Below are 26686 nucleotides of genomic sequence, written 5' to 3'. Positions count from 1 at the left end.
AAAATATTAAAAGTTTAAATATTAAAACATGCCAAAATTAATAATATAAGTACTAAATGCATAATTTACCCAAAATAGTTTGACATCACCCTAATAGTCAAACTTATAGACTCGTTGGAACTCAAAATGTGGTAATAATCCGAATATTTGTTTTGCTCAAAATCTAATGTACCAAATTAAAATCAATAAAAGCAAACGTGCTCAAACTCATCAAATCATTATTCATATAATATTTTTTTAAATCATACCTAGTGTTTGATTTAGATTTTATTTCGATATATGTTGTTAAAAATTTAACGGCGATGTTGATATGATACCTTAAGATAATGTCATATCATCATTGAAAAATAATGCGTCAATAATTTTGTTAAGTTTTTAACGGCAGATACTAAAATGAAATATAAACTAAAATTTAAGTACCAAATGAAACAAAAGTAATAGTTTAAATACTAAACATGTAATTTACCCTTTATTTTAAGTGTAATATTTTTATCAAACCAACTACTCAAATTGCACCCTACAAACACTTTCTCAAAAAAAAAAATTCTTCATGCATAGAAACCCAAATGAGTTTTAACAAAAACAAACACCAAAATTGTCCGTGTCAATGAATTCATTTATTTTCCATATCTGTTATTTTTTTTTTTGAGGATCGGACATCATAAATGCTAGAGGCGTGAGTATTCAACGTCAAAAGGTTGAAAGTTATCTTCGAACAAATATTATCTTGTACTTACCCAGATTAATAAAAAAAAAGTAGGAAGCATTTGAAAGGCTTCATGAGGATTATTTCTTATTCCAATAACGAAATTACACGACTGAAACAAAGCATACAATACAAACACAGACCATATGACCATAACATCATATTATATTATGCAAATTATAAGACTCAGAATTCAGAATCTATATCTGATTCCAGGTTTATTTTCTTAAACTATGAATCCGACATAAAGGATTCAACAAAAAGAAAAAAGCTTTTGTATAAAACATGTTTTTCCTTACTTAAATCTGCATTAGGCCTTCAAATGCTTTCATACCTGAAACAGGCAATCCCAGCAGTACATTAATGCTTCTCTTGTGTTCATGATGAGGAAGGAAAAGAACAACTGGTTTTTCTGGCAAAGCAGCAGGCCCTGATGAAATGGGTTCTCCCCAACCAAAATCCATGGAGTAAAAAGACAACTTGGACCAAGTTGTAATGAGAACAGTCCCATCCAGAGATGGCCTAGCTCTTGTCACTTCAAAATAATCAATGGCTGACCTCATGAAACTGTCAGTACTCGCCAACTTGACTGCCTCTTGGATCAACCCCACAGCAAATGACAAAGGTTTATCAACCAACTCACCGGCAGTTGATATTGAATATGCTAGAACAATGCCATTGCCAGCAAACCCTTGAGGTAGTTGAGGGATGAGTCTTTGCCTTCCATCAACAGCAAAGAGGAGCTTTGTTTGTTGTTCAGGAACCAGGTTTAATGCTTTACATCGAGCTCTCCAGACAAACGCTGCAAGGACTTCGAATGTGGTGCATTTGGTTAAAGCTCCATCTTCAATGGCTTGTTCCTTGAGGTGTCCAAGTTTTTCGCAGTCGAACAGGAAGGATTTGAAGACCATTTCTTCTTCATAGAGCTTGTTTGTTTTTGATATGTCTTTGATGTCATCGAATTCATGGTGTTCGAACTCGATCGTAGGAGGATTTCGAGGTTTCAGAATGGTTCTGTCTAAAACTGGAGGGGTCTTTAATGGCAAACCTCTGGTGACTTCACCCCATCCATTGACAAATTCCATGGCTGCAATTCCATCTAACATACAGTGGTTCATGCTCATCCCAATACAAAATCCTCCACACTTGAATTTAGTCACCTGGAAAACACGATGCAATTGTTTGATACAAGCAAGATGAACAACAAACAAAAGAGGGCAAGTAATCCCCAAACCTGGATCACCAAAAGAGGTATCTGAAGCAAGTTTTGAGCACCAGGAACTTCATAAACCAGCTTCCCAAGAATGTTAGGGTCGGTCTTTGATATGTCCCCCATGTCATCGAGTTCGCAATCGGCTTCGGCCTCGACGAAAACCGCCCCCTCCCCGGTGCAGTCCACTATGAGCTTCCCTTCAGAGCTGATTGTTAACCTCCCAGCAAGTGGATAATGGTGGACAAGGATCTTTGACAATCCATTTTTAACCACTTCCACGGCATCTTCATTCCCTTTAGATTCTGACTTAAAGAAGTAAATGGTTCGCATTATGACTGCAATGTTTTGGTCAAGGTTCGAAAGGTAATAAAGACCCTTCTCTGCCTCTTCCGCCGGAACAACCCGAGTTGGTTCCCCTTGGTGTACTGTAAATCCGGTGGCACCATTGCAAACACCAGCCATTCGAACACCCTCGTAAGTCGTAAGACCGAACCTAAATCACAAGTAAAAACAAGGAGCTGATGTTCTCAAGTCATACACGGAACGGAACCACTTAAAAAATGTGTCGAATACATGGAAGATATCACAGAATTGCTGTTTAGCTTAGAATCTAATTACTTAAAAAAACATACCTGAGAACAAGTATCAAGACTAAGAAGCTGCAATGCAACTTGTTTGTGCATGTTCTTTTGCTATGGACTAGAAGTTATATAGGAAAAAGTTGAGCAAAAGACTGTTGACAAAGTCTTAAGTGTGAGTGACAAGACTCCCTTCAATGGAAGAAACTCCATCAAAAGCAAGAGACAAAAAAAAATTTAACCACCTTTTAAGACATGAGTTTTCTTCTAGGGATTGAACTAAGGTTATTTGAGTTGGTTGGGCTACTAGTCCATACACCAAAACATTACCAGAGAGAACCTAGTCCATACATCAAATCTTATCATAATATGAGATCTCATTAAGCCACCTTCGTGATAAAAGATAATGTTAGTCTCCCTAAATATTTCAGTTTAAAGCAGTTGCATTTGCAAGATGATACGGTCCAAGAAAGATTTTTAACATATATTATTTTATAATCAACTCGGGCTATTAAAAAAATGGTAAAATACAAATGGTCCATTGACTATAAAATAATGTTTTGTTGAGCATCGATTATTAAAAGTTACAAAATAATCTATCGACTATAGGGCATTACCCTGTTGAGTACCTCGACTGTTAAAAGTTGCAAATGGTCACACAACTACTCACATATTCCAAACTCCTCATTTTTTTTTGTGTAGCAAATTAAATAGGATATGATAGTAGATGGATTCAACAAAACAATTCTTTATAGTTAAAGATCATTTTGTAACTTTTAATAGTGAGGACCAACAAAACAATACCTATAGTTGAAAGATCATTTGTGTACTTTAACCTAAAAAAAATTAGGTATAAGTTATGAAGGTAAAAGTCACGTGTCAGTTTCCTGAATTTCATGGTCAAATCCCCACTTTTGCTACAAAATTAAGAGATAACGTGGCATGATCATGGCAATGGGTACACAAATACACGAAATCCTGGACCCCTCCCTTTGCCAAAATCTCCTTCTAAAATCGTCAATAATGCATGTTTTCTTGAAGAACAGCCGCCCCCATTTTTTGCTGATAAAATATTTGCAAAAACAAGCGAAGAAAGTGATTTTCAGAAGGTACAATGGTTTGCTAGTGTTTAAGTCTTGCAAGAAACAGAAGTTTAGGTTAATGTTATCCGGTGGATGAGCTTTTGGATTGGATTAAATAAAATTGGTTAACCTACATCACAGAATTTTAAATGCCTGTTAGTTCAAAAACGTCAATCAAAACTTTGAAGTAGAGAAGTGTTCATAATCTTGATAAAAATCTCATGTTTTTCAGTAGAAGTGGTTAGTACGTTGAATGGAAAAGGCTAGTATAATTTGAAAATTATATATAAAAAAATTAACTCATTTTTACTTTTCAACATTGCATTAACTACAATATAAATATATATATATATATGAAATATAATTTATTTATTATTTTCTTTTTTTTATATAATTTAAAATAGATATTTTTTTATAATTTAATAACAAATGTTGGGTTTATCCTTATTGAGGTGTGTCCGCCCTCAACTTAGGTCTTCCTATCGATTTCCCCGAGTAGCTAAATTATCCTCTTACTTGTTTCCGTTTTAAATAGGTGATGACAAGTGTTATAATAATATGTAAGTATTAATAGGAGAGTTAATTTTTTTAATTAAATGTGTCACAATAATTAATTTACACATGACACCTTCTGATTGGAGGGTTAATTTTTTGAATTAAATTAAAATTATGACTAAATTAATAGAATATATAAGTATTGAAGATCAATTTTATAATTATACAAATTTTATTAACTGTTATATTAACACTTCTCTCAAATATTAACAAGTGGCTTGATCGAAACGAATTAAATAGTTATGTGGTCATATTGACAAAATTAAAAGTATGATGGTCATATTGACACCAACCCCATAGATAAACAATCATTTGAGTAGTTTACCCTAATTATTTTATAATAATATCATCATCAATATTAAAAAAACAAGAGAAGTTCTGTAACATCCCAAATCCGGGTTAGTGACTAAAATGAAATTTTTTGAAATTTGGGGATCAATTTAGGAAAATTGAAAAGTTTAAGGATTTAATAAGGATATTTCAGTGTTGGATTAAAGGGTAAATATGAAAGGATTATAAGGGTATTATGGTAATTTAGCTTGAAAGATATTTTATCTCCCTTATTTAAGGAGATAACACGTGGGAATAGAGATATCTGGAAACTTTCTTTCTTCTTCTTGCTTTCTTCTTCTCGTGGGTTCAAGCTCAAGTCTATAAGGTAAGTTTGCTTCAGTTGATTAATATCTTGAATTTATAAGTTGGGATGGAGTATTTGGGTATTATATAAGCTTAAGGTAAGCTTATATAAGCTTAAAACATCAAGCAGAGAAAATTTGAAAGGAAATTTGATTAAGGGTTGAGAAATAAATTCTTGATATAAAGAGGTTTTTGAAGTTCTAAGGATGGATTTGACTTGTCAAAGGATTAATTAAGAAGTTAGAGGTGATAGAATTGAATTTAAAACACATGGAAAATTTGATGAAATTCTTTGATTCAAGAATTATGGTGAATTATGAGATATGGTGAAGTGTTATAGTATTATAAGAAGGTTTAAATATGTATGGATAAGTTTTAAGGTATAAGGAGGGATTAATAAGTAGAATTTGGGGTTAAAACAAGACATTTTCATGCTTAAAATGTAATTCTGGGTAGTGTGCATCGATGCATCTTCAAGGTGTATCGATGCACTCTCAAATAAATGAACATCGAATGCCATTAGTGCATCGATGCATAAGGAGTGCATCAATGCACCCCTTAAGATTTAAACATCGAATGCAAATTGTGTACCGATGCATGGGTAGTGCATCGATGCACATGTTAAAGAATGCATCGATGCACTGTAATATGTACCGATGCACTTCAAGGGGAAATAGAAATAAGCCTTTCTTTTGGTCTAAGAAATGATAGATTAGAGTATATTAATTGGATACTAATATGTATCAATGTATGATTATATAGATATCAAGCACAAACAAGTCCCAGAACGATTATCGAGTTATGATTCAATGGCAAGAGAGGAAATTATAAAGATGGATTGGAACTTAGTGAGGCCAAGGTGAGTGCATATTAGTTAGTTTATGGTGCTAAATGGAAACAAGACTTGTGACAAGTCTATTTCCTATGTTAGAATGCATGAATATACGATTATACGTATATGCATGACATAAATTGTATGTATGCATGATTATATGTGTTAACATGCTTTTGAATGTAATGATATGAGAAGTATGTGCTATGTGATGTATATATATGAGTCATATGACATGATATATGTGAATATGAGAAAACAAAGTATAAGATATAAGCTATGTAATCTTATGAGAATATGAAAAGAAGCTATGAGCTTATATGACATGTGATATGAAAGTGTACATGTGAATATGTGACATGATAGATTGCTAATGCCTATGTTATGTGTAAAGAGAGCTAGAGGTATAGTTGGCATTCTAAGAGTTGATACGTGGTCCTTCGGGATATATATATATTCTTTGGAACATTTACAGGGTCTTGTGAGACACATATGTGATCCATTGGAATATGTATATGGTTCTTAAGGAGTGGTCCTTCGGGACAAATACAGTACATAGGTCCTTCGGGACAAAATTTATAGCCCCTAGTGGGACCCCATACGAGCTGTGGTGACAGCATAGTGCACAACCTCAATAGACTCACATATCTACAGTTCTCACAGATGCACATGGGCTAACAAAGGGATAAAAATAAAGATATATATATATATTACATGTAAAGTATATGCTTTTGTGATATGAATGATATTATATGATTGATATGATGATGTGTGTATGGTTTGAATGAGTCACATGTTGATAAAAAAGGTATGATTAAAGGATATAAATGATAATAGTATGGATAATAGAATAGGGTTAATGATGGAAAGGATGAATGATGTGTATATGTGTACATTTGATTACATGAAATGCTATATTGTTTTGTGTGATAGCATGATATGATATGATATGTTCATGCATGATTAAGTAGTTAGAGTTACTTTAATGTGTTTAATGCCTCGCTAAGTCATAGACTTAGCGTGTGATTGTTTCACACGTAGGTTACCGAAGTGAGAAGAGTAAAGAGCAATGTGGAGCAAGACATGTCAGATTCTCCTTTCTACAATTCAGATCAGAAATAGGTTTAAATTATGTATTTTTTCATATGAAATGAAGTTGGCATGTAAGATAAAAGATTTGTACTGGAAACGTTCTGATCAATTCGTAAAACTATACGTTTTATACAATAGAAATTATTTGGATTTTATTGGATTTTGTCAAAGTAAACGTTTTGAACGGTCAATGTGACACATCGAACTCGTATTCGGGTCGGGTACGGGTTGGGGGTGTTACAAGTTCTACTGTACAACAATGTAAGGCTAAGAAACAACAAGGAATGGAAGCAACCAAAAATATTATAAAAACAAAACATTTTCTGTTGAGTTCAACCTAAAATGTTAGGTTGAACCGAAAATGTTATAATGAATGTAACATTTTCGGTTGCCAATTGAAAATGTTATGAAGAAGGTGTACAACCTAAAAATATTAAGAAATAATAATAATAATTTAGGTTACACCCAACCAAAAATATTATGTTTTATAATATTTTCGGTTACGCTTATTCTTTATTCTTAAATTAGGTTATCGTTGGTATTCTCAGAAAATGAGTTTTAAAAATCAAAGTCAAAAATCAAAGCCAACCGATAACGAAAATATAAAAGAAAATTTAAATGTCAAGTGTTTTTTATTGAGTTTTTGGTAAACAAAATTAATGTAGTTTTAATAACACGAATATTAATTTAAAAAATACATGTTCAGTCAAATTATATCTCAAAATGGTTTAGAAATATTTTTATTATAAATTTAGATAAAATATGTATTTAGTCACATAATTATTATCGTGATTTCGTTTTATTCACCTTACTATATATTTTATTAAAATCATATCTAAAACAAATAATTTATTTTCATTTTCCAAAGTTGATTGAGAATTTAGTCTTTATTTATTATTACTCCATCGCATTGACATGAAAGCAGGGATGGACATAGGATTTTAAGTTATGAGGGACGAATTTGAACTTATAAAATTTAAGTGGAGCGAATTTGAACTTATAAAATTTTAGGAGAGAAAACATTTATTGAAAATACATAGAAAAAATCTAAAATATATAGTAATTTTATATTTTTAGAGAGCGACTGTCCCCACCCTTGGCCTACGTCCATCCCTGCATGAGAGATTTACCTTGATAAATTGAAGGATGAATAGTCTTGCATGAAAACTTTAATCTGTTTGTAAGGTTATAAATTATACTTTGATGGCTCAACCATTACCTGATGACCTGGTCAAATTATTATGGCTTGAGGAACATTTTACGACACCCACTGATTGCTTCTTTCACCATGAATACGTGAATTGAAGATGGACTAGGCTTGTTAATGGGTGATGGCTGAAGATGAATCGAAACTTGAAAGAGTGAAATTTTAAGAGAATTTGTGAATGAAATTGAAATTTAGCTAGGGTTTAACGCTCCAGTTTGTTGAGCTCTGCGCAAAGAAAAGAGAAAGTGAAAACTAATACTATTTTAATTTTTAAGTATTTGGATCGGGTCATCTTTTATTATTTTAACATTAAACTCAAATCTGACATGTACTTGAACCTCTTATATAAAAAACCGAATCCTACTTGACTTAACCTAATTAAAAAAACATAACTCTATCAGATCGAATCGAGTCAGAACTCGACGAGTTTGAGTCTCATATCCATCCCAAACGAATGTCACCTACTCTTGCTTGCCTTTCTCGTTGAGCTGACATAGTGACATAGTAGCAATCACTGTATTGACCAACTCCTAAAAATTAGACACCCCTGGAGTTTTGAAAACAAGTTGTAGCTCGTTGTTGAGACCATCCACGAACATATGACACTTATCTTCGGCTGACTTAATATACTCTGCTCCACATCTGCACAACCTATAAAATTCCTTAATGTAGTCATCTATTATTTTTCCTCTCTACTTCATGTGTAAAAACTTTTTTCTTCTCTCAACCAAATAATTGCTGCTAATATACTTCTTCCTGAATTCTGATGGGAAAAAGTCCTATATCTCTCCTTAGGAACAGCCGAGATAGTGGTTTCTCTTAATTACGTGCCTAATCATATATCAAGGTAGCATCACACTCTAGTCTGTTCTCATTAGGGCAACGAAGTTGCTCCTTTAGAATCTTTAAAGTATTATTCAATTTGTACTCATATATCTCTATATGATTATAATCAAATCAGGTGGAGATATTGATAGGAGCTATGAGCTCGACGATTGAGGTGGGTGGGTCTGAGGTTGGTTCATCGACTTCATGATCTGTTCAAATATTTCATACATGTTCTAGAAATATGCTATAAGTGTTGGGTGTAAATTCCCTATAAGAGTCGGAGGTGGATCTGCTCGAGTCAAATGGCCTCGGGAACACTGGACTAGTGATTGTTTGAACAGTTCAATACAAGTAGATTGCATTAGTTGCTAGTCAGTGATTCAATAACAATATAGACTCTTGGGTGGTGTATGTATAGACACCCGTTTTTGTCCGGGTCTTTTTTATTATTAATTTTATTATTATCGTTATTATTATTATTATTACGTTTCTTTAATTATTATTATTAATATATTATATTACATTTTTGTGCAGGCCCAGTCCCATAGCCCAACACTCAGAAGCCCAATCCTGGAGCCCAACAAGCAAGCAACCCAATCACCCATTACAACTGTCCCAAGCCCATCTCACCAAAGCCCAATATGCTAATCCAATCATTAGACCTGGACTCAACCCACTGGACCGTGACTTGACCCGATGTGGCCCGTTTGGGAAAACCCTAAACACATTAGGGTTTTAACCCTAACTCATCAGCCAGCCAGCCGTCGCCTCTGGCTGTTCAGCTTCCCTAGCCTTGTGTGGTCTTCACCGGTCACTCTCGAGCTGAGTGAGCCGCTGCCGGTGATTTCTTGAGCCACTGCCAATCTCTCCAGTCCATCCATCATCCACAGTGACCAATGTGATGACAAAAAGCAAAAGTCAGCAAAGTATTAAGCAAAAATAATTAAAAGGACAGAGATATCCTGAGAAAATTGGGGGTTATCACATCCATCAACAACATATCAACACCAATGACAAGAGGAAAATAAAGAGGGAGTTTTCAGAGACCAAAAGAGGAGAAAAGGAGATGGGGGGTTTCGAAGAGAAAAAGAAAAGGGGAGGGAACCCATTCGAAACGAAAAAAAATAAAAACAAACATAGAGAGAGAGGTGTCTCACCGTGTTGCAAAGCTGTGGAATCCCGAGGGCTGCCGTTTGCTTGGTTTCTTTCGAAGGTAACAAGTTAGATATAGCGGTTTAGGGTTATTTTTAGGCTAAAGGGGTTTGGGTTTCGAAGCGGGGAGGAAGAGAGGAAACTTTTGGGGTGTTTTTTCCCTCTCTCCGACCAAGCGCCGCCTGGTCTCCGCCGTGTTGACCTCCGACCATGGCTATCCCAATCTCCCCGATGAGGGAGGAGTTGGAGAGCTCTCCCCTTTTTTCAGAAATAATGAAAAATGAGAGATGAGAAGGAGAGAAAGCCCGTTTTGGGCTTATATAGTCTAACCAAAACGACGCCGTTTGCTGGGGGGTTCTGCGTGTTTTTAGATTATGGTGTAATTATGTTTTTAGTTCTTCTATCTTCATAATCTTATGTATTAGCCATTTAATGAAACTTCACGTTATTTGACTTCGAGCCTTTAAGTTTTAATTCTTATATTTTAGTCATGTTATTATGTATTTTGCTATTTCTGTTAATATTTGAATTTGGTCATGACATTTGCAAATGTTCTATTTTGGTTATTGTCTGACATTTTTGTTTAATTACTTTTTGATCCTCTATGTTTATGTGAAATTGCAATTTAGTCGTAAGTATTATTTATGGGTTATTCACATTTCTGATGTTTGTATTAGTTGTTGTTTATGATTTGGGCCCTGTTTATTTTGTAATTGATATTTAGCCCATTTTAGTTTCTGTTAATACCATTTTAGTCCTCTACTTTCTATTTTAGCTATTTTTGTCCTGTAAATTTTTGTTTTGCTATTTTAGCTTTGCAAATTCTTGATTTCGCTATTTTAGTCTTTAGGTTTATGTTTTTGCTATTTTGGTCCTTCAAGTTGATGTTAATCATTTTTTAGTCCTTTAAATTTTTATTATTCTGTTTTATTCCCTTATGATCGTATATTTAACATGTTGTGTATTTTTAGGTATGTATATATTGTAAATAATGTTATTTTATGTTGTAAATATTTTATTTTACATCATATGTGTATCTAGTTTATTTCTTTATTTATTAATGTTATTCGAATATTTTCAAGAATGCGAGTTTATAGAATGGGCGTGGAAAGACTTGCTTGATCGAAGCATTGCAATCCGATACGACATTCAAACTAAGTACGAACTTGAAATAAATCAATTTTAGTTTGTTAATTCTTAATTCATTTTTAATTTACACTGAACAATGCAAATTATGTATTTTATTTTTAATATATCTGTCAATTTGCAATTAATATTCGATATATTCGACGATATAATATTCTTTAATAATGAAAAATGGTTGAAATAGCTTTCCCGATGGTGGATTGCAAATTTCAAGATTTTTTATCGAGTTAAAGGATTTTCTTCAATTAATTAATTCGAAGCAAATTAAATAACTTAAATAAATGAATCATCTTTTAACTTTATATTCGATTTGTAATTTCCACCATTACGACAACGTGTAAGCGATACAATACCAGTTTTTGGGCGTTGTGGGGTTTTAATCCTTCCCCACATGTAACCGACTCCCGAATCTATTTTAATCGAATCTTTGGTAACGCAGACCAAATTTTTTCTTATAAAATGATTTTTCTTAAAACCGTTTTAAAAGATGATTTTAGTATTCGAACTACCTAACCCAAAGGTCGATGGCGACTCCTTTCCAATTTAATTCCAGTTAATCCAAAATCCGCCAATTTTTCAAAATTAAAGTCATAATCGTTTTTAAAAATAATATTTAATTGTTTTATTAAAAAATATTTATGATAGCTTGGCGACTCCACTAGGGCCTTTTTTTTAGAGAGTCAAGCTGTAGGTCGCTTACACATTGTCGTTTTAGTAGAAATTATGAGTTCGAGTCTTTAGTTAACTTATGATCCGTTTACTGAAGTTTTTAATTGCTTCATTTATTCTTCGTATGAGTTTTAGAAAATAACCCATGGGATACATATCTTATACCTTCGTAGGGACTTATTCCTCGTATGAGTATAAGACAATGAATCCCCTCGAATTGAACTCGTTCCGTTCGAAACTTGTAATGGGTGAAGATCGAGGGTTTGGTATCCCAATGGGGCACCGACATCAAGGACAATTCGAGTCCCTTTTTCCTGTTAGAGCTGAAACCATGCATATAGTGAACCGTAGAACGGTCACCCTTGGTATAGGCATATCGAACCTCTGTCCGTCAATAGGTACCCAAATTAGGTGTACACAAAGGAGGAGCGCTTCTGAACCTTTCCTTTTGTTTTAAATTTTCCTGTTGAATAATTGCATGCGAACTAGATACCATGCAGTTAGGATTAATTTCTCGAAAAATCATTTTGGGTAGATAGCATGTCCGGGCAGGAATGTTATTTAATAAAAGCATGTTCGGGTCGATATCATGACGAGGTAGGTGTTATATTTATCTGTAGATATCATCTTTTAACTCTATTGATTATCATTTGTACTAACTCGTTTTTCTATGGTGTTTGTGTTACTAACTCATTTTTTCTCATTTGCTTGTGTTATTTTTCGTCATTCTTTCCATTGCATTGACATGACATATTGCAAAAAGGTTGATCCTCAAGGGTATATTCGAGAGAAAATTTTCACAAGAAGAGTTGAAAGTTTTTAATCAAGCAGTCACGTACACAGACATGCACCGAATGCTAAAAGGAGTCTAGAGTGCAAGAACGAGAATTGCTCGAAGATTGTGCAACATTCGAGACTGAAAGGAGGATTCATTGATCCGAAGAGTAATCCAGCGGTAGAGTCTTATCTATAATCATGTTATCGCTAGTCATCAATGAGTGACGCACTGACTTCAGCACCGTCGGGGCATTAACGGAGTCAGGTTACAGAGCATTGATGGGCATCAGTTCCAAAATACAAAGATCTGAGACAAAGCAGTCTGCTCTAAGATGGTGCAATATTCGAGACTGAAATGATGATTCATTGATCCGATGAGTAATCCAGCGGTAGATTCTTATCTATGATCATTCCATCACTAATCATCAAAGAGCAACACACTGACTCCAGTACTGCTGGAGCTTTAACGGAGTCAGATTACATATGCACTTGAGGGGCATCATTTTCAAGGACAAAGATCCGAGGCGAAGCAGTGATCTATTCTGGACTCAACATCTAAGCGAAGGCATGTCTGTAAAGTGGACTGTCTTGTATTGTGAAGGCTTTTATTTCTGGTGAAAATTTGGCTATGATATTCAACGTTTTTGCATCTGCATTTGCATTTGCATCTTTGCATTTTGCATCTATATTTCATTTTTAAGCATTCATAAAGGCATGGAACCAATTTATGGAAGATTCGAGGAAGTGTTCCTAACTACATTGACAATTAAAAGAAGAAGGTGAAATTAGAACAGTGAGAGCTTGTTTAGCTGGTTGTACAATTGAGCCTGCTAGAATGATCTGTGAAATGAGTCCCGTTCTTTGAGGTTCATGATGTTGATATCACATAGGAAGCTCTAGACATTCCGCAGAAAAATATAAGACACTGAAGTGTAAGATCCAGAACCTGATCTACTCAGGGGCATGGGCAATCGAAGAATGATGGGACATTGCATCTACCATTTACATCCATGGAGATTGTTTTGTTTGAACTCATTTTTGTTATTTCTTTAATATTTGATCAAATATTTTTAATCTTTGATGACTGAATTTATGCTACCTTCTAAGGTTAAATAATTGAACGAGTTTTAATCTTGAGTTCTTTGAATATCAAATGAATTAAGGATTTTTTAATTCTTCAAGAATTATAGATTTTGGACATATGGAAAGATTAGATCTATTTTATCCAGTTTAAACCAAAATAAAATCTCTCGATTTTTACCCAAAATAATTGATGGTCACCAAAGGACCAAATTTTGACATTCTCTTTCTTTGAGACCTTGAAACATTGCCTTTATATTTTTTCGAGACACAAAAAGTCATACCCTTATCTTTCATTGAGCCAATAAATTCACACCATCGTCTTCTTAGACGTCAAACCGACATTTTGTCTACCAATAAAACCTAAAGGTATTGAGTATACTGTTCACTTGAACATGAAATTTCTTACAAGAAGAAACAATGTGGCATATCTCGAAGCGATATTCTAAAGACGAGCCTGAGAAATTGAGACATGCTGAGAGCAAGAAGCAGAATAAGAGAATTATTTCAAAATAATTCTATCATGCATTAATTACATTATTTTCATGTAACTAAAAATTAATCCTGAAAATCTATCCCCCTGGGGATACCTCTTCTGCAAGGACTTCTGTGTATGAGATGATGAATGGAATTCTTTCTTTATCCCTTCACAACATGAGAAAATATATCCCTTGTGTCCCCTTTGAGCCTAAATTATGTTTTCTTCTAATTCAACCCTAACCAAGGATCACCCTCCACACTGGCAGGCAAGGTGGAGAAAGTCTGCTCGCATGAGTGAAGACATCGATTCAGATGATATACCGAAAGTGAACTAAATGCCAAGTGCGAAGATCAAATCAAAACAAAGAGAAAAACAACAAAGAAAAACAAAGAGTAAAGTGAAAAAGGAAAAGAAAAAGAAACAAAGAGAAAAAGAAAAAAAAATCAAAGAAAAAGAACAAAAGAAAAAGCAAAGAACAAAAAGAGGACAAAGAGCACAAACAAAGAGTCTATCGACTCAAATGACACATCGAGCTTCAAACCGTGAGATTGATCAAGCGTAATCACTCTAGAATCACTTCACTCGAAGATCATGGAACATCAAGAGAAAATAAAGAACTCAAACGAGCAGATTCAAATTGAGCAAGACAAGATTGAAGGCATCAGAAGGAATTGATCCTTGGTTTAACTACCCTTAAACACTTGTTTGAGCCTATTTATCCATTTCTTTCATAACCGTGAACCATGGCCAACATTACGTGCCTTAAAAGTCCTTTCTAATCATACATGGATTTCTAAACAGAATAGACTATCTTCAGATTTCATCCCGCCCATCAGGATTAATCTTTTATTTTTTATTTAAAAAAAAGTTTTCTAAAATCTTTAATGCATGATAGAGAAAAATAACAAAGGGGGGGTTCAAGACGTAAATTCTGAATAACATCTTGAAACCAAAGGAGGATTCGAGTTGAAAACCTGAAAAGGCGGCTCGAATACGAAGATGGTACAACGATGCATAGAAGGCGATTGCATAAATCTCTTGATAAGGCATCACACAACCCAAATAAGATCATGAGAGTTGGGAGTCGGAGAATACTTCCAACAAATGAGTACCGACGCTACTCCATCAGATCATTGAACAGTAAATAAATGAGAACCATACCTTTGACCAAAAATAACAACCTGAGACTTTTTTGTCCTTTTCTTACTTAACCATTTCTAAAAAATAACAATAATCTTGACACTTGTCAAATAACTATAATTTATTGAAGGATTAGCAGTGTAATTAATTTTTTGATATGCGGTGAACTTTTGTTTTATGATTTGTCAAATATGAAACCTCGAAAGGGGTAATATTTTGATTAAATATTTTTTTCAAAACTCTTTTAATTGATAATTTCATACTTTTGAAAATAAAAGAAAAAAACGTTTTTTCGAACAAGACAATCTCTCTGGAATGGATCTTGATAGTTGACATGTAACTCTCAGATAAAGCTCATACTTAGAATCAGTGTTGAAGTTGAAACATTGAATGTTGGGGCATCTTTGGAGATTCAACATCGAATATTGGATGCATATCTTGGAATTCAACAAAGATCCCTCTAAAGCTGAAGATTGAAGCTGGGGAAAGAAAAGATAAATTTTTGGGGTAAATTTTGATGGGGTAATGAAAACAATTTGTCTCAGGTTGAGGTTTGCAAGAGTACACCATAGTGGAAATGTAAACAAACTGAATCAATGATAGAGTGAAGACTGCTCTCGCAACCATTCTCCTTTCAGATCGAGAATAGCATAAACATACATACATACATACATACATACATACATGCACGCACAGACACACAAACACGCACGCACAGACATACATACACACAGACACGCACGCACGCACAGACACACATACACGCACGCACAGACACACAGACACGCACGCACACACACACACACACACACACACACACACACACACACACACACACACACACACACACACACACACACACACACACACACATACATACATTTATCATCATGTGTATTAAAGACATTTTTTTGCCTCATTTGAGGACAAATCAAATGAATTTTATCTTGACATCCATCATAGTATCCAAGATATTCAGTAAAAAAATGCATCATTTTGATCTCTCAGGAAATCAAAGCTCGAAAATGACCATGTCTCTAACATGAAGAAATAGTGATTTGACTTCCTGAAGTTAACAATTAGATCTTCTGAAGGCATTTCATCCACTATCAGGAACAAGAAGATTATCAGTATTCTTTGATGTTGTTTCTCTCGAAACAAAATGTCGTCTCGTTAGAGACAACTTCTTTTGAAAAACAAATTTTGTCTCGCTTGAGACAATTTTCTAAAAACAAATTTTTGTCTCGTTTGAGACAATTTCTTGAAAAACAAATTTCGTATCGCTTGAGACACTTTTCCTTTGAGATACAAATTTTGAATTTGTTTCATACTAAACAAAGTTGATCTCACTTGAGATCATTTTCTCAAAAAATAAAAATAAAATAATAAACTTTGTCTCGCTTGAGACAATTTCTCTAAAAACAAACTTCATCTTGCTTGAGACATTTTTTCCTTTGATATACAAATTTCGAATTTGATTCACTTGAAACAAAAATTAATCTCACTTGAGATTGTTATTTATTTCAATACAAATTTCGTCTCGTTTGAGACATTTTTTCCTTTGATATACAATTTTCGAATTTGATACACTTAAAACAAAAATTAATCTCACTTGAGATTGTTATTTCTTTCAAAACAATTTTCATCTCGTTTGAGACATTTTTCCTTTGAGAATACAAATTTCGAATTTGTTTCACATTAAACAAAGTTGATCTCACTTGAGATCGTTTTCTCAAAAACAAACTTTGTCTATCTTGAGACAATTTCTCTAAAAACAAGTGTCGTCTCACTTGAGACAATTTTTCAAATTATGAATTTGTTTCACTGGAAACAGACATCATTTTTGAGCCTATTTCTTTTGAAGCAAAACTTTGTCTCTCTTGAGACAGATTTTCTTGAGAAATCTTTGAGTCTGTTTCACTTTAAACAAAATGAAAAAAAATCTTTGAGTATGTTTCTTTGTTTTTGTCTCTTTTGAGAAAGTTTCTTTTGAAAAATCTTTGAGTCTGTTTCTTTGGAAACAACATTTACCATCTGTGAGCATGTTTTCCTTAAAAAAATCTTTGAGTTTGTTTCTTTAAACAAAATCATCTTTGAGTCTATTTCTATTAAAACAAATTTTGTCTCTCTTGAGACAGTTTCTAATGAAAAACCAACCTTTGAGATTGTTTTCTTTGAAACAAATTTGGTCTCACTTAAGATGTAGTCCATATTTGAGTTTGTTTCTTTTGAAACAAAATTTTATCACTTAAAGATAATTTCTTTTGAAAAAAAATCTTTGAGTTTGTTTTCTTTGAAACAAAATTTTATCTCTTGAGACAATTTCTTTTGAAAAATCATTGAATAAGTTTCTTTGAAAAAAAAATTTTGTTTCTTTTGAGATAGTTTCTTTTAAGAAAAATCTTTGAGTCTGTTTCTTTGGAAACAAAATTTACCATATTTGAGTTTGTTTCTCTTGAAACAAAATAAACAAAATCTTTGAGTATGTTTTTCTTAAAACAAATATTTGAGTCTTTTTCTTTTGAAACAAATCTTTGAGTCAGTTTCCCTTGAAACCATAATCATTAAAGATGGCCAGCCGTCCTCATCACGTAGGAACCGTGTCATCCCCTGACCAGACCTCTTCATCATGTAGAGCCGTGTCACCCTTGATAACCAGTCGTCCTCATCGCGTAGGAACTGGGTTATCATTCTTCCTAAAGATGACCAGAACTTTTCATCACGTATGAGCCGTGTTATCCCCCAACCAGATCTCTTTATCGCGTAGAAGCCGTGTCACCCTTAGATAACCCGCCGTCCTCATCGTGTAGGAACCGAGTTATCACCCTTCCTAAAGATGGCCAGAACTCTTCTTCGTGTATGAGCTGTGTCATCTACCGACCAGATCTCCTCAACACATAGGAGCCGAGTTACCCTTAGACGACCAGACCTCTTCATCGCGGATGAGCCGTGTCATCCCCAACAACCAACATTAGCCAATTTCTAAGCATAAAAGGAAGATAACCAGAAAAAACGTGTTGTCTTATCGTCTTTGCCCTATTCTTGTTAACATAAGAATGTGCAAAGAGGGGCAGCTATAGACACCCGTTTTTATCCTGGTCTTTTTTTATTATTATCATTATTATTATTATTACGTTTATTTAATTATTATTATTAATATATTATATTACATTTTTGTGCAGGCCCAGTCCCGGAGCTTAACACTCAGAAGCCCAATCCTGGAGCTCAACAAGCAAGCAACCCAATCACCCATTACAACTGTCCCAAGCCCATCTCACCAAAGCCCAATCTGATAATCCAATCATCAGACCTGGACTCAACCCACTGGACTGTGACCTGTCCCGATGTGGCCCGTTTGGAAAAACCCTAAACACATTAGGGTTTTAACCCTAACTCATCAGTCAGCCAGCCGCCGCCTCTGGCTGTTCAGCTTCCCCAGCCTTACGTAGTCTTCATCGGTCACTCCCGAGCCGAGTGAGCTACCACCGGTGATTTCTCGAGCCAGTGCTAATCTCTCCAGTCCATCCATCATCCACAGTGAAAAATGTGATGACAAAAAGAAAAAGTCAGCAAAGTATTAAGCAAAAATAATTAAAAGGACAGAGATATCCTGAGGAAATCGGGGGTTATCACATCCATCAACAACATATCAATACCAATGACAAGAGGAAAATAAAGAGGGAGTTTTCACAGACCAAAAGAAGAGAAAAGGAGATGGGGGTTTCGAAGAGAAAAAGAAAAGGGGAGGGAACCCATTCGAAACGAAAAAAATAAAAACAAACATAGAGAGAGAGGTGTCTCACCGTGTTGCAAAGCTGTGGAATCCCGAGGGCTGCCGTTTGCTTGGTTTCTTTCGAAGGTAACAAGTTAGATATAGCAGTTTAGGGTTATTTTTAGGCTAAAGGGGTTCGAGTTTCGAAGCAGGGAGGAAGAGAGGAAACTTTTGGGTGTTTTTCCCTCTCTCCGGCCGAGCGTCGCCTGGTCTCCGCCGTGTTGGCCTCCGGCCATGGGTCTCCCAATCTCCCCGGTGAGGGAGGAGTTGGAGAGTTGTCCCTCTTTTTTTTTCTGAAGCAATGAAAAATGAGAGATGAGAATAAGAGAAAGCCCGTTTTGGGCTTATATAGTCTAACCAAAATGACGCCGTTTGCTGGGGGGGTTCTGCGTGTTTTTAGAGTATGGTGTAATTATGTTTTTAGTCCTTCTGTCTTCTTAATCTTATGTATTAGCCATTTAATGAAACTTCACGTTATTTGACTTCGAGCCTTTAAGTTTTAATTCTTATATTTTACTAATGTTATTATGTATTTTGCTATTTCTGTTAATATTTGAATTTGGTCATGACATTTGCAAATGTTCTATTTTGGTCATTATCTGACATTTTTGTTTAATTACTTTTGGATCCTCCATGTTTATGTGAAATTGCAATTTAGTTCTAAGTATTATTTATGGGTTATTCACATTTCTGATGTTTGTATTAGTTGTTGTTTGTGATTTGGGCCCTGTTTATTTTGTAATTGATATTTAGCCCATTTTAGTTTCTGTTAATACCATTTTAGTCCTCTACCTTCTGTTTTAGCTATTTTTGTCCTGTAAATTTTTGTTTTGCTATTTTAGCTTTGTAAATTCCAGATTTCACTATTTTAGTCTTTAGGTTTATATTTTTTGCTATGTTGGTCCTTCAAGTTGATGTTAATCATTTTTTTGTCATTTAAATTTTTATTATTCTATTTTAATCTCTTCTGATCGTATATTTAACATGTTGTGTATTTTTTAGGTATGTATATATTGTAAATAATGTTATTTTATGTTGTAAATATTTTATTTTACATCATATGTATTTTTATTTTATTTCTTTATTTATTAATGTTATTAGAATATTTTCAAGAATGCGAGTTTATAGAATGGGCGTGAAAAGCCTTGCTTGATCGAAGCATTACAATCCGATACGACATTCAAACTAAGTACGAACTTGAAATAAATCAATTTTAGTTTGTTAATTATTAATTCATTTTTAATTTACACTGAAAAATGCAAATTATGTATTTTATTTTTAATATATCTGTCAATTTGCAATTAATATTCGATATGCATCTTTTATATATTCGACGATAGAATATTCTTTAATAATGAAAAATGGTCGAAATAGCTTTCCCAACGGTGGATTGCAAATTTCAAGATTTTTTATCGGGCTAAAGGATTTCCTTCAATTAATTAATTCGAAGTAAATTAAATAATTTCAATAAATGAATCATCTTTTAACTTTATATTCGATTTGTAATGTCCACCATTACGACAACGTGTATGCGATACAATACCATTTTTTGGGCATTGTGGGGTGTTAATCATTCCCCCACACGTAACCGACTCCGAATCTATTTTAATTGAATCTTTGGTAACACAGACCAAATTTTGTCTTATAAAATGATTTTTCTTAAAATTGTTTTAAAAGACGTTTTTAGGTATTCGAACTACCTAACCCAAAAGTCGATGGTGACTCCTTTCCAATTTAATTCCAGTTAATCCAAAATTCGCAAATTTTTCAAAATTAGCAAATTTTTCAAAATTAAAGTCATAATCGTTTTTAAAAATAATATTTAATTTTTTTATTAAAAAATGGTTATGACAATATGTAATTCAAAAATTTGAACAATAGCAAATGATATTGAATGAATCACAGTTTAATTTTAGAATCGACTAAGCACGAGTTCTAATACCATTAAATATAACATGATCAACTTGATCTAGTTAAGAACCACATAATAAATGTTGTACAACTGATCAAAAATCAATAACTTTTAACTTAATTCGAATATCAGACATTTATTTAATAAAATTATGAATTTAGGGACTAATATGTAACTATAGTATTAATAAGACACTAATTACACTTTTTAGTATACTTTAGGGAACATATCATAACCATCATCAACATTCAAATACTAAACTAAACAATTTTAAACATTCATCATCGTTAGTATCTGTATTGTTAATACGATATCAATAATAATAATAATGATACTAAATGAATGATATTAGTATTAAATTATTAATCTCAATTTTGAAGCTCAAATTGGTATCGATACATTAACCCAATTTTAATATTATGAAAATATAATACTGATATTGTGGAAGCACAATACTAGTACTCTTTAAAGGTTATGGGATTTAGATCCCTCTAATGAGTATTGATACTGTAACGCCCTGGTTTCCAGGTTAGTAGTTTTGGATAAACTCGAGTGATTTTTAACTAAACCAAGGAACTTGTCAAGAGTGTTGGGCAAAAATATAGCTTGTTTGGGTTGGGCTTGAACCCATAAAAGTTTTAAAAGGGTGTTTTTAAAGTGAGCATGAAAGGAGGAGGACTAGAGGTGTAATTTATCCCTAAATTATTTCAAAGGCTGATCCCGCTTTATTGTGAGATCCCCTTTATTGTGAGATGAGGTCACGACATGGGATACACAAAAGAGGAAGAAACTTTTCCTTTTTTTTCCCTCACTATTATCATTTTTTCCCATTCAAAATTCTCTTTTCTCTTCTCCTCTTCCATTCATCAAAGGTGAAGACTTGTTAGTGTTCATCCCTAGTCCGAGATTGTGAAGGTAAGTTTTGAAATCATCTATTCTAGAGCTTCAAATCAAGCTTTTAACCATAGAGTTTGGCCATGGTGGCCATGGTTGGTCTTAGGGAGGGATTTGTGTTTTAGAGCTTGTAGATGGATATAAATGTTCGTAGACCTTAAGAATCATATTCCTACTATTCCTAAGCCCTCAAGTGAGTTAATAAATCATTTTCATTGCTTGTGATTAGTGTAAGAGGTGGTTGAAAGCTTAAAGGTTAGAGGCAAAGATAAAGTGGTGCTTAGGTGAGCTTTGTGTGGATTTGTTAGCTTCTAGGTGGAAGGTAACACATTTCTAACCCTTTTCTGCTACTTTTAGATCAACATGTGTAGTTTTGTTGCTTGTTTGTGTGTAAGAGCCATTTGGTGCATTTTTGGGGTTTAAATCATGAAAACGAGAATTTGTTGTTATTTATGAGTAAAGTAGAGACCTTTCATGATCCTTTAATCATACATAAGCTTTAATAACCATTTAAAGACCTTAGGATAAATTTAAAAGTGATTTGGGAGAGAAAACAAAGTTTCATGGCCGAGGGTATTGGTGTTGTAAGAACAGTACCTATACTGCCTGTCATGGAAGGGTAAAACCTATAAAGTTTGTGAGGGGAGAATAGATACCCTAACAAGGAGTATCTATACTAATCGTATGGTATCTGTACTCAGGGGATAGTATCGATGCTCGGGGAACCAAATCGGATTCCAAAATGCAATTTTAACATCGATACTCGTGGGAGTATCGATACCAGGGGTGAAGTATTGATACTTTGCATAGGGGTATCGATACTAGAGTAATTTTCAAAACATCAAATGCAATTTTGATATCGGTACTCATGGGAGTATTGATACCAAGGGTGAAGTATCGATACTTTCCATAGGATATCAATACTAGAGTATTTTTCAAAACATCGAATGCAATTTTGATATCGTTACTCAGGCGAGTATCGATACTGAGGAGGGTGAGTATTGATACTGAGATTAATTTCCAAACATCGAGGGCATATTTGGTATCGATACCCAGGATAATATTAATACCATCAGAAGGGAAATATCGATACCCAAATGGGAGTATCGATACCCGCGTAAATTATTGAGCAGTAAGGTTAGTTGGGTTTAGAGAAAGGAGGGTGGGGTTTTATTAAGTGGGGACACTCATCCATAAGATTAAAAGTGAAAACATAAATAATTGTGTGATCACATAAGGTCTTAATGAGGTAATGTTCCATAAGACTTATGTCTTTATTTGATGATTAGGAAACGATGAGGATTATCCGGATATATCCAATTAAGTGCTAACGCACTTTAAATGCTAGTTGGATGTTGTGCTAATGCTACGTGACCCGAACAAAATCCCAATTACTCAGAGGAGTAAACTAGTCTAGTGAGATACTGATGTTATGTGACCCGGACTCAAATTGAATTATGGGAGACGATGATGCTTTGTGACCCAGGTCTCGCCAAAAGTTCTTAAGTAAGTAAAGTGGGGTGTGGGTTTCGTGATGCTAAGTTCCCTGAATCACACCATGATGCTTACCTTGGTTATCGTATGAGTGTATGGAAATGATCATAACCATACTCGTAGTATGCTCATATGTTAAATGCATGTAGTATAGTAAGGTTATTTATGTGACTGAACTTGTGAGCTCAGCATATGAAATGTGTTTCCGTACGTAGGTTCTTAAGTGCCAACTGAGGAGCTCATTGCCTGACTTGGATTCCAGACCCGACTTTCTGTCAAAGTACATCTTGAGTATTTAGTGGACATGTACTATCATAGACCCTTTTGGGTAATTGAGTCGTAAACTTTATTATTTTTGTATTTAAACAATTTGGAGTCCAATATTGGTAGCTTCCCATATTTGAAATATGATGTTTTTGTAAACGTATTTATTTTGGTTTTTATATAATGTGTGAATGTCAAAATGATCAATGGTTTTCAAGAAGCAGAAGAAAAAAAAGGAAATGATTAGCCACTTAAGTAGTTCCATGTGACGTTTTAATCCATCGAATTTTGGGTCGAATCAGATTATGGTGTTACATATACTACATTAGCGATCTTCTTACTAGTATCAATAGTAAAAAATTCTTTCAAAATTTACCAATAAGCCTATATTATCGACACCTCTTATTTTGGTACCTATACCATATGCACCAAATGGTCAAAATTATAGTTCAAACATGCTTCAAAATACAATAAAATTGGCTTATATTATATGAAACATATACATAATAATGGCATGCCAATTATTCATCATAACATCAATTTCACCCATGTTTCACAAATTGTACATACTTAAGCACACTTACCATATGTAAGCCTCAAATACCATATGCTTATTCATTCCAGCATATACAAGCTTAGAAAAATATCACAAAATACATCAAATAACATACCATTTTATATCATATCACAAATATAAAATAACATGTACAATACGATATCGGTAGATTTACATGTCCATCATTCTTAAAGTTTTAGAAAACTTTATTACACTAACAAAATGATGATGACTTAAACCTCTGGATACAATCTCGATCCACTAAAACGATCAATGTCCTGAAATAAAATTAAACACACAAAGTAAGCTTATAACACCCTAATCTCACGAATTCGAGTGTCAAATGAAATCAGTAAAGTAACTAATCATTTTTTTTAAAATTATATATTTAAAATATTTACGCAAAACATTAAAATATAATACTTTATAAAAGCAAGGTAGACACTCATTTTCATCTAGGGTTAAATTTTAATTTTAATTTTAATTTATTTTTAATTTATTTTTATTTTTATTATTATCATCATTTATTATTAACATTATTATTTATATAGTAATATTTTTTACTATTTATATTATTGGTATTTTTATCTATTATTATATTAAGTAAATGATGTTTATTTTTTTCGACATGCCCAATAAATACAAATAAGGCAATCTCAAATACAAAAAAATTGGCCCAAGAGTCCAACAAGCCCAAGAAATTTAGGGTAAATAAGAAACCTTGTCAATGTAGAGATGCTCAGCGGTTGCTTTTCATGCCAACTGAGTCGCGCGTTGTACACGCGTCGATTCCACGCGCATCAGTGCACCGATGACATGTTCTCATCAGATTACATTTAAAGTTTTTTTTGGTAAGAAGATCCTTCACAAGATGAAATCCAACATATATGTCAAAAAGAAGATCCCAAAAATTTCATGACTTATTTTAAAAGAGATTTGCAAATCTCTAAATTTTAATGTAAAATAGGATCTAGGCATGTATAAATCTAGCAAAAAATAATGTATGGTGGTGGGGGGAGGTTTTCGAATACAGAGGGCAACCATTGTAACAAACATGGGAAATCAATAAAAAAAATGAGGTTTTTTTACTTCCCTTTGTCTTTTTTCTTTATATAATTCTTACATTATTCGAACGAAAGCCGGTGATGGAATCTGGTGAAAATGTCACCCCAACGAACCTACAAAATAAAAGAGTAAAGTGGATGTAAAGGAAAAAAGTAAAAAAGAAAAGAAAAGAAAAGGAGTAAAATAAACTTACCTATTCCGCCGGCGGTATTCACGACGATCGGAGACCAATTACGACAATCCAAACCGTGAGAAGAGTGGAAAGATAGCAAGGAACAACATATTAAGTAATCAAGACGATCCAACAACAGACGACGGTAGATCGGAGGAAAGATAGCCGGACGATTTTTTGTCGTTTCATGTCGATCGAAACATCCCTCGACGATTTGGGCCTTCGATCCAGACTCTTCTCATCAAGGCTTAGCCAATCATGAATTTAACCTCTGATTTTACACTTTGTTCATTTTACACTTTGTCATCAAGGCTTCGATCCAGACTCTTCTCATCAAGGCTTAGCCGGACGATTTTTTGTCGTAATTCTGATGGAATCGTGAACTTGTCCATTTTACACTTTGTTCATTTTAGCTTGGTCATCTGATTTTACATTTATTTTATTCTAGTTACTTTCCATTTAATTTTTTATTTAAATCTTTAATTTGTGGTTCATTTTTAATAATATATTTCTCTTTATTTTTTAGGTTTCTCTCGTATTTTCATTAGTTTATTTTATATCTCGCTTAATCTTTTTATTTATTACACCTTAATATTTTTGATTTATTTAAAACCTTTTATTTTTTTTTAATTTATTCAAAGTTTAATTATAAAATTATTTCAACCTAACTATTTTCTTTTCTTATTTTCAGGTTTGTCCATGTCAATGATCTTATGGTAGGTGTAAGCCAAAATTAATTTCTAAGTGGGATCTCAAATTAAATATTTGATTTTTTAGAACAACATCACAATCGACTGGTACCGAAAGGGCGATTCGAGAGTGCTTATCCTTTCTCGATTGTAAACGACTCCAGTAAGACGCAGATCCGATAAATGGGAAAAATCAAGGTGTCTAATCTACCTCATTCGAGATGATCGGTGGTGACTCCATCACGATTCCAAGTCGGAACGCAAACCTGGGACCACCCGAAGGACTGTTGCGACAGCTTGGTGGCTCTGCTGTGGCATTAGAGAGTCAGGCCATGGTCAGTTAGTTGTTGTCTTCTAAATTATTTCTTGTTTACTTTTTGATCCCATTTGACATAAATTTATTTTTCATATAAATAGTTGTACTGACATGTTCCTTCTGTGTTTTCAAAATTTTTAGAAAATTCATCTCAAGCTCTATGACCGAGCTCTGAACCCGTTTAAATGGGGGTGAAAGCGAAGCCTTCGTGAGAATTTATTCTCTGTGTGAGGCCTAGTAATTAGCCTCCGGGATTTATATGCCCTATGTCTTTGTTGGAACTTATTCTCGTGTCAGACATAGGGAAATGTATTCCCTCGAGTTTAACTCGGTCCGCATAAGCCTGTGATGGTTTTAGGTCTAGCATGCCAAGGAGGC

At 33.8% G+C, this 26686-nt stretch overlaps 1 protein-coding gene across 1 annotated transcript; it reads right to left on the bottom strand.

Moving 5' to 3' along the window:
- Window positions 1–978: 978 nt before the first annotated feature.
- Window positions 979–2587, bottom strand: LOC120124967 (omega-hydroxypalmitate O-feruloyl transferase-like). Its single transcript, XM_039143511.1, has 3 exons — window positions 2552–2587; window positions 1941–2412; window positions 979–1866 (listed from the first exon to the last, which is right to left on the bottom strand). Exons 2-3 carry the CDS (start codon window positions 2379–2381, stop codon window positions 1006–1008), a joined length of 1302 nt encoding a protein of 433 aa, XP_038999442.1. The 5' UTR covers window positions 2382–2412; window positions 2552–2587; the 3' UTR covers window positions 979–1005.
- Window positions 2588–26686: the final 24099 nt, after the last annotated feature.

The sequence above is a fragment of the Hibiscus syriacus genome, unplaced genomic scaffold (genome assembly GCF_006381635.1).
Source record: "Hibiscus syriacus cultivar Baekdansim isolate YM2019G1 unplaced genomic scaffold, ASM638163v2 tig00110429_pilon, whole genome shotgun sequence".
NCBI classification, from domain to species: domain Eukaryota; kingdom Viridiplantae; phylum Streptophyta; class Magnoliopsida; order Malvales; family Malvaceae; genus Hibiscus; species Hibiscus syriacus.
This window is presented reverse-complemented; position numbering and strand designations above follow the sequence as displayed.